Raw genomic sequence first — 16304 nt, 5'->3', positions numbered from 1 at the left:
CTATGTTGCAACCGTACCCACTCTCCCTACTGATTAAAGTTCAGAAAATGTTTTGTCTGTTCACCAAGGTTCCATTTGTTTCAATCAAAAATAATTCGAAAACTGTATTATTGTGACATTATAGCCTAATTTTTTAAAATGATTTTTCAAGTATTTCTGTAAGTCAATACAGAATTTTTGGCATTTTAGCTGTTTTTTGCTCTTTGTTGTGTGTGGGTGTGTAAAATCATTTTATTTTTCAGGATTCTTGATGAACAGAAAGTTCAAAATAACACTTCATTTGAAATCAAATCTTTTGTTTTATTACAGCTGTCTTTACTGTCGCTATTGGTCAATTTAATATCCTCTTGATTAATCAAACATTTAAAATGTAATTTGATTTCAATAATTTTTCACAATATTAATTATTTTTTATAATTTTTTTTTTACAAATAAATGCTGCATCAGTGAGAAGAAGAGAGACATCTCCAAAATCTAAATTAATATGAATGAATTAATCTTTTGACCCTGCTCAAAAATGTATTACAAATAGAAATGTCATTCGGCTTAGTACCATTATTCATCAGGGGTCACCACAACGGAATGAACCACCAACTATTCCAGTATATAATAAACAGCGAATGCCATTCCAGCTGCAATCCAATACCGGGAAACATCCATACACACTCATTCACACACATACACTACTTTTAATAAAAGGGACTAAGTCGAAAAGAAAACGATTGAGTAAATGAATTCACCTGTAGCGCATGTCTTGGGACTGAAACCTGAGCGCCTGGAAGAAACTCACAGGGGGAAAATGCAAACTCCACACAGAAATGCCAACTGACCCAGCCGGGACTCGAAACAGCGACCTTCTTGCTGTGAATCTTGACCCCTGAGTGACCTTGTCGCTATAAATAAAATAAGCATTTTAAGTAAAATATAACCTTTGAAATGTCGCACCTAGCTAAACTGAGATAGGTTCAATAATATTCAAGTTGTCTAAGATCGTCTATTATAATAAAACTGCAAACCACTTTAACGAGATTTTCTCAAATACCGCGAGACTCATGAACGTGACGCGCAGCCAATCAGATTCCTCCTTGTTGTCGGGGCCGTGTGAGTGTCCCCGTTAGCAAACATGTCGAGGCTAAGAGAATATAAACCGGCTCCTTTGGCCACACTTCCAAAAACATTAGACCCGGACGAGTATTACAATCTTTCCCCCGAGTACCGGCGGGCGGAGGAGGAGCGGACGGCTCTGCGGTCTCAGATGAAGAGACAGTACCAGATGCAGCTCAACAACCCCTACCGCAAAGAGCTGATTGTAAGACCAAGCGAACATTAGCTTAAAAATTACAACAGTTACTATGATGCTAAGTATATATCGCCGTTATATTATAGTAAAGGTATAGTTTTGCCATGCTGTAATAGATATTTATGTGTCTACATTTATGTCTTCGAGGCTTATATTGCGTTAAAATGAGCCCTCACTGAGTGACCTTCACTGCTGGAGGCTAGCAACTATACTTTAGCAGTTTGTTTTGATCCACATACGTCGCTAATGTGAAGTTTACATTTTGGATTGAGCATGTTTACTATATTTATATACATTCTGCATTATGGATAAATGTATTGGTTTAAATGTGTCACCTTAAAATACTGATCTGGAAGGTAACTTGATAGCTTTGATAAACTTGCTCGTTGTTATTTGTAGGAAGACCCTGCCCTTACCAGGTGGCTGCATGCACGTAATATCGTGTACCCGCATTTCAGACCATCTACTAAATCATCACTGATTGGCGTGGCTTTTGGAGCTTTACCTCTGGTGCTCTTGTACTTTGTGTTGAAGACAGACAGGGTGAGTAGGAATACACAGGGTGCGAATTACAGGGGGGTTGGGGGTGGATTGATCCCCCTAATTAATGCTTGATCCCCCCCCTAAAGGACATTAAAACAAAATGTATAGGTGTCAGCCCTTTAATAGTAAGAAATAGCTTTCTCTGATCTACTGTATATGTTAAATATTAAAAATTAAAAGTGTATAATATAAATAAAAATTTGACCCACCCTATAGTGGTTTATACTATTATGAATGCATGAAGCTGGCAGTTCGAGAGCACCGATAGACATCTTAAGTATTCACAAAACATGTTCCTTGTAAAATAGGTATTTGTATCTGCATGTAGCCTAAAAAAGGAAAATTAGACACATAATTTGTATAGTTTGACCTACAGTAACATCTAAAATAGTCACTGAATATCCCTCAAAACGCTGAAAATGTATACATTTTATTGATAAAGTAGATGTAATTTAAGTATTCATAATTTTGTTTCACTAAAGCATGTATAACCAAACTATTACCAAAAAAGTTGACCTTCCTGAAAGTCAATGTATTATTCACACACTGGAAATAGACCAATTCACTGCTTGTCGCTTTAGGGTTTTTTGCTGTGAAATTTGATTTTAGTTAATCAGTGTAGTATACTTTGCTCTATTTTTTTCATTTATTATTATATTCAAGCCAGTAGCCAGCCTGGTGAATAGGCTGGTTCTTTTTTTTCTCAAAAAGGAGAACTTTTTTTTAGTTATTTGCCTCATTTTCTATATAATAATGAGATTTAAGTAGTGCATTTTAGTGACATTTTAAACTCTATTTTTAGCTAGATTAGCTTATCGGGTGGTCATCATAACACACGCTTATTTAAGTACCAATAATATTTCCTAATGATTTAAAATAAAGATATATGAATAAATGCTTGTAATAAAATTGCATTTAAAAAATATCATATATCATAAGTAAAAAATAGGAATCTGTTAAAGTTGTAAATTAAAAACTGTAACCTATTGTCATTAATTGTGCAAACAACAAACTGGCCGGCACATTCAATTCAGAATTTGGCCATTTGAATAAAAATTAAAACAAACTAAAAATTATATTAAAAAATAATAATGTAAAGCTTCACGATTTTTGTGACCTCTTTTGTATAAAAATACATTTGAAAAATTATGGATAACAACAACAATAGCCAAAGTAGTATTCAAATTACTTATGATATTGGGCCACTTTTGGCTTTTTTTTTTATTGATCACTTTTTGTTTCAAGAATAAGGTCCAAGATTTAGAATAAAAGTCACTTGTAAAATGTTTTCTCTTTTTAAAAACAATACTATAGTGAAAGATGACTTCACTTACATCAGATTGTGCGTTTTCTTGCTCAGCTGGATGTTGAAATCATGAAAAAATATTGTTTTCATTGGCCAAACGGATTAGCTGAAGTCACAACAACCTTTTTCGATGAGTTATTTTCATAATTTAGAATGGCACAGCAGTCAATAAAGGACAAATAAGCTCATGTATGGGACAAATTCTAGCCCCTTGTCAGTGAGGGTTGGGTCTTTCAAACTAGTACACCCAAATTTAGGTTGCAGTAAAACATTAAATACAAATAAAATTTTGAAAAAAAGTAAAAATCAAGAGAAGCAAAAAAGAAAAATGTAGTTTAAATTTTGTAGGTTGTCTTGAATATAATTTCATTATCCTTCAATTTGTAAATATGTTTGGTGACTAAAATATTACTTTGATAGTTATATCTGTTTAATAAATCTGTTTTGTTTAAATGCACCAAAATACATTGCCTATATTCCCTGAGAAATGAGTATTCATTTTCAAAATTGGGTGTACTCAATTATGCTGAGCACTGTATAATTTAAATATCATTTTAGTTATTTTTAGTTATTTTTTTACTTTTTGAAATGACAAAATATACCATACATAAAATATATTTGCTGTTTGTTTACTGCTCAGAATTTTAAAGGAATTTATGGTAAATGCGCAATATTTACGCAATTTAGATTTTATTTCTTTGGCTTGGCATAATACTTGTTTCTTTCACAGTCAAATATGGCTGAAGTACTCAAAGTAAAATAGAATAAATTAGCAGGAAATCAGTGTAATATAATGTATAATATTAGCAGTTTTAGATGTAGTTTTTTAATACATTTTGGTATTTTTATTACTGTTAATTGAAGAATTAGAAACATATGAAGAAACCTATTTAAACATAGCAAAATGTAAATTTTTGATTTTAACAATATCTGATAAAAATAGCTGATTGTTAGTTTGGACCACCAGAAGAGGGTTTTTATATTTCTCCATATCAGCCAAATGGGCTTTTTAAACCCCTGAACATAAATTATATCTGTTTTATTTTAAAATTTGTGTGTTCATGTAGAAAATTGAACAAATCACCAAACCAACACACAAAAAAAACAAATCAACAACAGAAATAAAAATGTCTTGTTCAAATTAATCAATAAATGTTTCATTTTAAGCAAAAATGCAAAGGTTAAATGACTTTATGAACCAGATTTTGTTTTCTTTTTCTTTCTAGGACAAAAGGGATTCCAAAATAGATGCCGGGACTTATAAACGCCCCTTTAAACTGTCATCCTAAAATTCTCAGTTCGCTGTTTCTTGCAACAAACAGTACTTGTAATTATATATTAAACACCTTATTGTTGAAACGTCATTACTATTATTAAAGAAAAAGGAAAAGCACCAACTGCATTTTTGTAATTTCATTTAATTGTATGGCTGTTCTTATTCTAAATGCACAGAACATCTGGGATTAACTGAACCTCTCACAGATAAAACCATTATGAGTGAATCAGATATTTCAGTCGAGGTTTAACCATGGGCTCTACTTGCTGCTGGGTTTCCAGTTTGGATTGAAGTGACTCTTTAATGCCTCCCAGCATTTATAGTAGTTTTTATCCAGACGCTGACAGGTCTCCAAACCCCACTTAGTCACAGCCATGCTGAAGGAAGACTCGAACATGAAAGCCTATCAAAAACAGTACAGTTTAGAATTAGATTTTCTTCTTTGATGTATTACAAAACCAGATACATAATAAACATTACCATGGTGCCCTCAGCAACTCTCTCTGGCTTGAGAAGAGCAGTGCTGTTCTTCTCGAAGCAGTCAACGTCAGGGCCGTGTGGAGTCATGATGCTGTGAAGACTTCCTCCTCCAGGCTGGAACCCCTCTTCTTTGGCTTCATAATGGCCTTTGATCAAGCCCATAAACTCACTCATGCAGTTCCCTTTCAGAACAGACAGAGGGCGCTCTTGAGCTTAGTCTCAATTCTCACTTGCTTTCAATGTAATGCTCAATGAGTCCCAATGTGCCTACTGTTAAGACATAATACCATCGTTTACTCAATTCTGACTCCGTTAAACACAAGAGAAGATATTTTGAAGAATGTTGGAAACATGTAGCCGTTAACCTCCATAGTGTTTGTTTTTCCTATTCAAGTTTATTTGTGTAATGCTTTTTACAATTATTGTTTCAAAGCAGCTATACAAAAAAAGGTGCACTTTATAACATTACAATCAAATTAAGTTCAAGTTACAATCAAATACCAGTTATTATATACAGCAGGGCTCAACAATAAGGACTGCCCGATGGCCCGGGGCCAGCGTGTGAGATGCTCGGGACAGTAGACAGGATCGTTACTGGCCCGATTGGGCCACTAATGCCCTGTCACTATTAGTTTAATTTGCCTGTGACTATTTGTCAATTGCGTGCAAATACAGACAGAATACAGAAACCGTTTGTGTTTTTAAGCCTTCAAATGCTACCTTCTCGGTTCCTCTTATCTGATTGGGTGTTGTGAGCATGTTATTTTTTTCCATAACAACCAGTACAGCTAAGAGACAGCAACATGGCGGCAACATCGAGTGATGATGCTAAACGAAAACATTTGTGTATAACGTCTTGGAACCAGACTTTTACGAGGGTACACCACGACTAAAAAAAATGAAGTGATGTTTTGTACAGTTTGCCGTTAGGATGGCAGGTCAGTCATCTTTTGTTTTGCAAAAAAATACCTGCACATTTTGCTACTTTTGTTTGCAAAACACTTTATTAACATTTTTTAAAAATTTTAATTCTAGATTTACAAACATTTTGACATTTTTTTTTATTTATGGCTAAGAAATAGCTATTAACTTTTTTTTGGTGGGGCCAGTGACAATATTGGCAGGGCAAGTAAAAATCTGAACCACTGGTCCGATTGGGCCAGTAGAAAACAATCCTTAGCGTTGAACCCTGTACAGACATGGTTAACCTGCAATCTTACAGCATATAGGTGATGTCCATATGTACGTTTAATAGAGTGTAATAAGTGTATGTGTTGTGTCCTCGATGGTTGGCATCATCTCTTCATATGTGTTGCTTAAAGTCTCCTTTTCCTACTATTGATGTCAATGTTTTCAGGTTTCCAACGTTCTTCAGGACATCTTATTTTTGTGTGTTCAACAGAAAAAAAAATTTTTAACTGTTTTTTGGAACAAGTCAAGGGTGAGTAAACGATGACAACACCAAAATACTTGGTTACCTGAATATTAAGTGACAATGACTGAATGTGAATGATTGTGTGTGACTGGATCTGCACATCTGCATCCAGCTCAACATTCTACAATTTGGGGAAGAATAATACTAATTTTAAATACTAGGATAGACAGCATTCAAATGAAGACACAGCCCAGGTATGCAGTTTAAAATAAAGACTATTTAGGGTGAATAGTGTGCAAATTGGGAAACGATACATGCAGTCAAGAGCTACATAGTATTTAGGGCAAGCAATACAAATTGAAACACTGTGAATATCGTGTTTTGGAGCAGCTCATTTACATTCTTCAGTAGTTCGGCAACTAAAAACAACGATACAATGTAGCTTTGCCATTAGCTAGCTACATTTTTTATTAAGTAGCGAAGTTGCTTTACAACAGATACATTTCATTTAGTAAACCTGCAATGGTCTGATGCAGCACAGTGTTATCTTACAAGAGCACATGCTACAATGGTGTATAGGGTATATGCAGAAGGAATTACAATTTTTCAGTAACCTGGGTCAAATGCTTGCGGTGAGCTGTATGACGTTACAAAATCACTGTGTTTAAGGTCTGTTTTCTTTATAAATCAACGATCGCCACCGCCAGATTGAGATATGATATAAAGTGGGTCTCAAAACGTAAAAGAAGCACTGCATTAAATTACATTTTTCCACGTCATGTCTTTAAAATATGAACATTTATTTTACCCCAGTATATTCAATGGAGCTTCTGCACTAGCCTGCTGATCCTGACAGACGCGTACATGTAAACGGCTTTTCATCTCATTTTATGTTTGAAAAACTTCATGATAGCTGAAATCATTTAAACGGATTATATTTTATTGACATTACAACATCGATGCTGTAAAAGAAACAGTATAAAATTTTAAAGTCACATACATTGTTCACCAGAAGATTATCAGTAGGGGAATAAACTAGCTGTGCATATACCCTTTTACAGCCATGGTAAACCACCCATCTCAAGGCTTTACATTTATTTATTACTGTTATATAGTCCATTTCTATTAACAACAGTTGAAATTCCATTTATAAAGTATTCTAACAGTTGGCAATTGACCTGATGTTAGAATGTTGTGTGACGTTTTAGTTATTGCAATGCTACATCCCAGCAAACAATTTTGTGTTTAATAGACTTCTAAACGTAGACAGCTTGACTAAACTTGAACTGTCAGTGAAAATCTAATAGACATCTAAGAATAGCCCAAAACTAGACTAGTCATCAAATAGACTGATTAGAAAGACTTTATGTGTAGTCATTCATTTCTGTTTATTTGATGACTAGTCTAGTTTTATCTTCGGTGTCTATTAGATTTTCACTCTCAGCCCAAATTTAGCCTCGTTTTAGCCAAGACAATTATGTTAAGACAATAAATGTCTATTAGATATTTATTAGACCTATTTAAAAAACAACAAACTGCTTGCTAGGATTTGTTGCAGTTTGTTATTTTGACTTTTGACAGTCTTAACGTTGACAATTGTAATGTACGGCTTTTAGGTACCAAATTTTTAACTTAAAACAAACATTTATTCACATTTTTGTAAATAATATACACCTGAAAAAAGTTGTTTCAACGTAACTCCTTTTAAGAACTTGAAGTGTAACGAGCTACATTTTTAGAGGTGTAGTTTGACATCTTGGGTCTGTTCTTCATGCGTGGATTACTCAATTAACAGGATTTGTTATTGATGATTTTAACAAACCAGGATTGTTTTGTTCATCATAACCCAGCCGAGTTGTTACAGCAACAGGTCTGGTAGCTTAAATCTGCTCGGGAGCAGGCTTATTTAATAGAAACAGGATTAGATCAGGTCATTTCAAGCAGAAGTAATACTGAAAGTATGTACTGCATGCTGATATTTTCCTACCTATGGGTTATATACACTGGGGGAAAATAGTAAATAGTTTTTTAAAAATGTGATTTATGTTGGCGCAATAGCCTAGTGGTTAGCGTGCCGACATATGGTGCAAAAGCACGTCAGGGCGTTGCGAGTTCGAATCCCGGCTCGATGACATTTCCCTAACCCTCTCTCTCTCCCACTTTGCTTCCTGTCTCAATACTGTCCTATCTAAAAAAGGCCATAAATAAATCTTTAAAAAAAAAAAAGTGATTTATATAAATCTGCTCTAAAAGTAAAATTAAATAAATTGTTAAATATTCTTGACACGTGTAAGTGTAAAGCCTGTAGCCCACAAGTGTGTAAATTTACTGTGTATCATATCTAACAAAGTTTACTACGCAGTTTATGTAATTTTGCTCACAATAATAATTGAATATTAATCAGATGATGTCATTACCCTGCTGTGCCATCAGCCAATCATTACACTGCTTATCATGATTTCAAGAATCAATACATCTGTCCTTATCAACACGTGTAGCGATCTCAGCTCTCATCCAGACATAATCTGATTCGTAAACTTGTTTGAAGAACCAAATTAGCCAGAGATCAGTTGTCAAGATTAAATGATCCAGGATCTGCCAAATCATCCTAGATTATTTAGGTGAAGTAAGAAGAATGGACCCCTTATTTCAAACGGGTTTCCCCCAACACTGGCAAAAATGTGTTGTCAACACATGCAGACTTACTATGGTAGTAAGGAGGCCGAAAGGTGTGATCAGCCACACCCCAACGAGGAGGAAAGATGACAAAATCTGCAATGGCCACCCCTGGCCGAGTGGACTTGGCTGTCAAAACGGTAAAAATCGATGGATCCTAGAAATAAAGACAGCTAATTTGATTAACTGCATAAATCTTATGATTGTAAGATATTAATTGAAACAAACTACTCACCGCGTGATCAAACGCCACACAGTTGATGACCATGAAGTTCTCCAGATTGTATTTGTACGGTGCATAGTTTCCGTGCCACGCCACCACGTTAAATGGCGAGAAGTCCTATTAGAGCACATTTAAAAGGACAAAAACATGTGTACTGTAATGACAAACCACATAATGAATTTCTGCAAGCGCCGAATATATAATCAATAGCAATGTCAATCTCAAAACACTAAGACATCCGATCAATATCCTCAATAAAGCCACATCATTTTGTTTAGTCGCTATATACTCTTGTTCTCGAAATACTAGGTTGCGAAGTGAGAAGTCCTCGTTAAAAACAGCGCAATTTTATACACCTTTCGCTTGATAATGTTGCAGGAGACACATTTTGAATGCTGCCAGCAAAATCAATATAATTCATTACAGGAGAGACTGCCTGCTGTCCTGACCCTCACGCGGCCTCCCGTTGTTTCAAACCCACCCACATGTACAAACACACACCAGATAAAACCTCAGTCACAACTGTACACACAACAAGCAACTCGAACAAGAACATGACTGTTTTTACAGTTACATTCAGTCGCACAAAGACGTTCTCGGTGCACCCTGGGGTTTCTGGGACCCCGAGGTTTGTAATCTCACAGGCATAACAGTTCTCGAGATAACTCTACCAGACTCTATTAAAAAAAAACTCATACACACAAAAACACAAACATATTTTCCCAGTCAAGCAAATAATAAGCTAATTTAAGCAATTTTAGCACTCAGTTGGAGGACAAAACAACAGGATAAGGCTGTAGCTTCTCCTTGAAGGAAAGCGAGCACCGTACAGATGGAGAGACCTTTCTGCTCAGCTACTGTATGGATGTGCTCTAGATGCGTTTTTTCATTACAATGAGTGATACAGCCTGCTTTAATTTACTCCTGACAACCATAACAAGTCAATTATTCACTCGACAAGACGGATTCAGTCCAAAATGAACGGTCCTGCATGAGCTGTTTCCTAATCCATAAACATTCAGTGCTTTATTGATGTCGGCAATGTTAGCATTGAGAGATATTAATGCTGTGATAATTTCTCAGCACCTGTTGACATGAGAAGAGCTTTCCCTGGTACTTGTTGACAATGGTGTAGCCGGTGGCTATAGTGCGGTCCTCGTACCAAGCCACGGGGGTTTGGAAGTCTCTGGGGTTTGCCAGTCCATTTGCCCCTGCGGTGTAGATGTAAATGAATAGGCTTTTCTTGAAAGCAATGTGTTATTAGGATGCATTATAAAACGTAGTGTTGTACATACCTATTGGACCCAGGTCAGGCAGCTCGAAATGAGCACCAAACACCTCTAAAATGTATCCTCGGGTCTCTCCGAACACGTCGACACTAAAACGCATTCCTTGCTGAGAAGACAAAAGATTATATAATTTCAAGAGTTCACACTTAGCTGATGATTGATTATAAAGCTTGTTTGGCATCCTGTCCCGGGAGAGAGCCCTGAGCTCATAAGATCTTCGAGCCCGGGGCTCCTTCCCGTTTGCAAGGTGAGGGGAGTTTGAGCTCAGGTAAGTCTCGAGAACTCCCCTGCTGCAGTATCTAATGAACAGATAGTGATTGCTTTTAAGAGATAACTACTTACTAGGTGCATGTCTATGGTGCTAATTTGGATTAGTCAATTAACTTAGATTGCATGTTATGAGACGGTGGGAGGAAACTGGGGAACCTGGTGAAAACCCATGTGAGCACAGGGAGAACGTGTACACTCCGCACAGAAACGTTGGCTGGCTTGGTAAGGACTAGGATCATTGATGTTCTTGGCTTGAGGCAACAGTGCTAACCACTGGGCCACCGTGCCACCCATCTAGGAAAGGAGGTGGAGTAGGGGTGGAAGAAGGGATTGTTCAAAACAAAGATGACTGTTATATAGAACTAAGGGTATTTATAGTGACTTAGGAATTGTCTGATTGGTGAATCATAAATTGGATAATGCGGGACCAGCCGCAAGCAATGATGAGCATGTGATCCTCTCAAAATTAGTTTATGAATAAACCTCACTTAAAAGATGCTTGCAGTTAATTAATTCTTGCTATTATTAGTTACTATGATATCACAAATATATTAAAATAGAAAATGGTTGTCGGCGCCAATAGCCTAGTGCAGGGGTTGCTAACCCTGTTCCTGGAGAGCCACCTTCCTGCAGATTTCAGTTGCAACCCATATCAAACACACCTGCCTGTAATTATCATGTGGTGTTCAGGTCCTAATTAATTGGTTCAGGTGTGTTTGACATGGGTAGCAACTGAAATCTACAGGAAGGTGGCTCTCCAGGAACAGGGTTAGCCACCCCTGGCCTAGCGGTTAAGTGCGCTGACATATAGCACTATGGTGCTCAGGAAACCCGAGTTCGATTCCTGACTCGATGTCCTTTGCCAACTCTTCCCCTCTCTCCATCCCCAATAATTTCTTGTCAATTCTCTGCACTATTCTATCCATTAAAGGTTAAACTAAAGGTTAAACCTCCCCACATAAAATCATTATTAAAATAGAAAATGGTTGTGTAAAATGTTATACTATTTTACTCTATTTAAATCAAATACAAAGTTTTTTTTTTTATTACAGCTTTTATTTATTAATTTTCCTTCGGCTTAGTCTCTATTTCAGACGTCGCCACAATGGAATGAACCACCAACTATTTCAGCATATGTTTTATGTAGCGGATGACCTTCCAGCTGCAACCCAGTACTGGTAAACACCCATACACTCTTACAATCACACACACTCATACACTACGGCCAATTTAGTTTATTCAATTCACCTACAGCGCATGTCTTTGGACTGAGGGGGAAACTTGAGTACTCGCAGGAAACCCATTTTATTACATATATTTATTTGTTCATATATTCTATTATTTTTGTTTTAATACCATATCAGGATCATTGGCTTTATTCATGGCAACATTACTAATATATATATATATATATATATATATATATATATATATATATATATATATATATATATATTGAATGCAAAATTTACAATCAAAACAGTGTCTTTATAAAGAATAAAAAATGTAAAACAATACTGACTATAGGCCATGAAATCTATCGATTTTGTCCAAATAAATAATACAATTGTTTTACAAATTGAGTGTTGTCCCTTTTATTGTATTTTTATTATGATATTACGAATCTATTCAAATAGAAAATGGTTATGTAAAATGTTATATTATTTGACTCTATTTGAATCAACTAAACAGTTATTTCTTAATTATAGCTTTTATTCATTCATTTTCATTCGGCTTAATCCCTGATTTACCAGGAGTTGCCACAGCGGAATGAACCGTCAACTATTCCAACATATGCTTTAAGCAGCCTTTCCAGCTGCAAGTGAATACTGGAAAACACCCATACACACTCTCATATTCACACACACACACACACACACACACACACACACACACACACACACACACTACAGGATATTTAGTTCACCCAATTCACCTATGGCGCATGTCTTTGGACTGTGGGGGCAACCGGAGTACTTGGAGGAAACCGATGCAAAAAGAAACTCCTTAAAGAAATGCCAACTGGCCAAGCTGGGACTCAAACCAGCAATCTTCTGGCTGTGAGGTGACAGTGCTAACCACTGAGCCACCACCCTTTTATTGTATGTTAACTTTTTTTATAGATATTAGATTGTGACACCTGAATGACACAAATCTCATTGGGCTCCACCATCATCTTTCCAAATTCTGTAGTAATCAGGATTTCGCCTTGTTGAGGCACTGAAACACAGATTGCAGCGTTGATTAGAAACATTGAAAATTGATCTGTTTCAGATATTAATTATGAAAGAAAAACAAATTTATTTTACCAATGAGAAAATCACCATCTGCATTTTGGAAACATCTGTAAAAAATAAAAATTCATGTACCAACTCACAACCCAGCAATCATTTTTAAAAGATGTCTAATAGACGTCTAAACATAGTCATCTTGGCTAAAACAAGGCTAAATGTGGGCTGTCAGTGAAAATCTGAGAGGGGTCTGGCTGCATCCAATGCTTTTTAATGCGCTCACCTAATTCCACCCCTAACCCTACCCCTCACAGTGATGTCACTAGCTTTATTGATTGTGTCTGACATTGCATCTCTGAGCGATGCAATCTCATCTTGTATCATAAAGGCTGCATCCAGATACTATTGGGAAAATCTAGTAGACTTCTAAAAATAGGCCAAAACTAGACTAGTCATCAAATAAACAGAAATGAATGACTACACATATAAAGTCTGTCTTACTGTGTCTGTCTATTTGATGACTAGTCTAGTTTTGGGCTATTCTTAGATGTCTAATAGATTTTCACTGACAGCCCAAGTTTAGTTAAGCTGTCTACATTTAGATGTCTATTAGACATCTATTAAACACAAAATTATTTGCTGGGAAGAAAAAAATTCAACTGAGAATTTATTATATATTGATTAGTAAATTAAATCTGATTCAAACCGACTTGTCAGTCATGGAAGTGTTGCAGGAGTACATGTGGATGGCGATTCCATTACGGGATTTCGAATCTCCAGCTCCACATACTGTATGTAGACCCTGAAAATATCAAATACGCATCTCTGAGACTGAGAAATAGTTCAATATGAATGTAAAAAGATCCACATATTTATGACATCTTTACCGATACGAAATCCACTTTTTTCTCTGAAGATTTGGGGATGTTAAATGGCTTCCATCTGAGCTGGTTGGGATCAGGCTCTACTTCATTCCAGTTCTCGGTCAGATCTCCACAGCTCATCCGAGTGAAAGGCTTGTGGCGCACAGAGGGCAGAATGCGGTATAGCCAGCTATGAACACAAACACATTTCAGTATTTACAAGGGAGAAATAATTTCCTCATGGGTGTGCATTATCTTCTAATAATCCAACAGGGTGAAGTCATTATTCTGCTTATACTGAAGTTACCACAGCTAAAGACACTGTTAAAATGTGGTGTTTGATGCTGTTGTAGGACATTAGACAAGAATTTGTGCATAAACACATGCTGTATTTACTTCTAGTTTCTTCCACATCTCAATCAAAGTCTTTTGTTTAGTTTTTGGACAATAATATCATAATATGGAACTGTAATGTGGTCAAGAATTGACTGAAACTACTTTATCTGTACATTTATCTGAAAATAACCTCTTTAAAATATTCGTCAGCCAATCAGAATCAAGCATTAACCAGTCCCCGTAGTAAAATAAAGTTTAATGTTTGACCACTCTATTACAAACATATACCTTCTCTTATTGCTTGAGCGTGGGCAAGTGAAGGCAGAGCCAGAGAGTTGCTCAGCATATAAGCCATATGGACACACTTGGGGATTGTTCTGAAAGACAATAATGTAAACTGAGCATTTGGTTTGTCTTGTTAATTGGTCAGGAAGAAGACGGTGAAGGTGAAGTTTTGGCACTACCTGTCCCTCAGGTAGAGATCCTGGACAGCGAGGGTCTTCAGAGGAAAATTCATTGCCAAAGCCACTCATGTACTAAAACACAGTAATTCAACAGTGTTACTACTGGACGAGTGAATTCACTTTGTTTTCAAAACATACAGGATAAGAAAACCAACACACACAAGCTGTGGAGCACCATCCAAGCATCTCCACCTTCAGCTACAACACAGATATGCTTAGTCATGTTGCATAAGCAATGCCCAGAGCAGCTCATAAAACCTCAAACATTGCATGGGCTAATTGAAAACACATCCTCTCGAGGGGTTAAACGTAACAAAGAATTCATAATAGTTCATAGGAAAAAAATCGGCTGAAAAACACCTGACAACAAATTTTGGCCATTTGTTTGCGTTTATCTAATACCATCTAAAAGAGTGCTCCATAATTATGTTAAATTCCTTATGCCAGATTAGGACTTTGTTTTATAAAACGAGTAGTCTAATGGTTTGGAAAAGCGATCATAAACTTGCAAAAGTTTTATATGTATCCTGCATATTTACAGCGGAGCCGAGATTAACCTCATCTGGGCAGCTGCAGATTCCAGTTATCTGATTGGTCAGACTGAAACGCCCCTCAGATCCTCCTCATGAAACGATGCGGAGTTCTACTCACCTCCACGAGTCGGTTCTTTTGAATAATCCTCAAATAAATTAGTTCATAGAACAAATTGAGCGTTGTGCCTGCAACATTGTATATAATTTGCTTTTTAAAAAGTTGTATTGATTGTGGTATTTGATTTAAAAGGATAGTTCACCCAAAAATGAAAAATCTATCACAATTTTCTTTTTGTTTTTTTCTCTGGTAAACACGATGGAATTCATGTAAAATCGGATTCATCTGTCATCTCAAAAACTTCTGAAAAATGCAGGTTGCTTCATATGGAGTAAAGGAATACCTTACTTAAAAACCTTGTTATGCTTTTATTTAATCTTGTCTAATGCTACTAATAGTTATGTCAAACGATTCTGATTCATTCCAAAGATCCGACTCAAAAGAGATTCGAATCACTATTTCTGTAATAAGGATGCACGGGTGAAGTGTGCAGCATAATTCCAAAACATTGTTAGGTTGTTTTATGAAGTCTGTCTGTATAAAGAGAACAAACACAATGTCTGAAAAAGAGTATCCGAGGACAGCATTTTAAAAAGGCAAAAATGAAAACAGGCTGCATTGTAATAGTCACACAGACTACGTATTTAGTTGATCATTTTTACTTTAGACAAGCACTAGTACATAGTTCAAAGTGCGCTTACCTTCAGCCCAGCCATTGCGCGTTATTGAATTATGTACTTGTAAAAATTAAACTATTCAAAATGAGTTGCGACTTTTCGCAAAGTACCAGAGGATCTTCACTCCCCAGAAACCACTCTCTGCACAAGACCGGGGGAGGAACTTGGGTCGTATTTACGTTTTTCTCAATATGGTTTGAATTAACTCAAACGCGACTCGTGACGCAACCAGAGATTGGGGCAACATTTTGGAGGGGAGGAGTGAGAGTTCGTGCAAAGAATGACCCCTGGCACAACTACAGCAAATGTCAGTTGAGGTAAGATCGTAAAGTCCACTTCTCAGGACTTCACCACATGCACGTAGGCCAATGTCAATCAGGGAGACCAGTGTTGTTGAATTTTGT

General features: G+C 36.3%; 3 protein-coding genes across 3 annotated transcripts in view; 1 reads left to right on the top strand and 2 right to left on the bottom strand.

Moving 5' to 3' along the window:
- chodl (chondrolectin) overlaps positions 1 to 1075 on the bottom strand; it is a 54659-nt gene extending 53584 nt beyond the window's left edge. Inside the window, exon 1 of the mRNA XM_073940366.1 lies at positions 741 to 1075. The gene's annotated coding sequence lies outside the window, so the exon portion shown is untranslated. The remainder of the gene's footprint in view (positions 1 to 740) is intronic.
- Positions 1076 to 1107: 32 nt separating this feature from the next.
- ndufb4 (NADH:ubiquinone oxidoreductase subunit B4) lies at positions 1108 to 4542 on the top strand. The gene is given in 3 exon segments (NM_213033.1): positions 1108 to 1309; positions 1700 to 1843; positions 4376 to 4542. Coding segments are annotated over 3 exon segments (393 nt in total). The 5' UTR covers positions 1108 to 1123; the 3' UTR covers positions 4439 to 4542.
- Positions 4543 to 4551: 9 nt separating this feature from the next.
- Positions 4552 to 16046, bottom strand: hgd (homogentisate 1,2-dioxygenase). Its single transcript, NM_152966.2, has 13 exons — positions 15925 to 16046; positions 14633 to 14704; positions 14457 to 14545; positions 13857 to 14022; positions 13680 to 13771; positions 13048 to 13082; positions 12879 to 12958; positions 10475 to 10574; positions 10266 to 10390; positions 9192 to 9296; positions 8987 to 9113; positions 4906 to 5087; positions 4552 to 4828 (listed from the first exon to the last, which is right to left on the bottom strand). Exons 1-13 carry the CDS (start codon positions 15937 to 15939, stop codon positions 4685 to 4687), a joined length of 1332 nt encoding a protein of 443 aa, NP_694498.2. The 5' UTR covers positions 15940 to 16046; the 3' UTR covers positions 4552 to 4684.
- Positions 16047 to 16304: the final 258 nt, after the last annotated feature.

The sequence above is a fragment of the Danio rerio genome, chromosome 24, assembly GCF_049306965.1.
Source record: "Danio rerio strain Tuebingen ecotype United States chromosome 24, GRCz12tu, whole genome shotgun sequence".
Classification (NCBI taxonomy): Eukaryota; Metazoa; Chordata; class Actinopteri; order Cypriniformes; family Danionidae; genus Danio; species Danio rerio.
This window is presented reverse-complemented; position numbering and strand designations above follow the sequence as displayed.

What these genes read in the sequence shown, in the direction of transcription:
- hgd (NM_152966.2), bottom strand. An exon ending in AACACTTCCATGACTGACAA is followed by an intron (nt 13,083 to 13,679) that starts GTCGGTTTGAAT and finishes TATTTTTTACAG; the next exon opens with ATGTTTCCAAAATGCAGATG. An exon ending in GCCTGACCTGGGTCCAATAG is followed by an intron (nt 10,391 to 10,474) that starts GTATGTACAACA and finishes TCTACACCGCAG; the next exon opens with GGGCAAATGGACTGGCAAAC.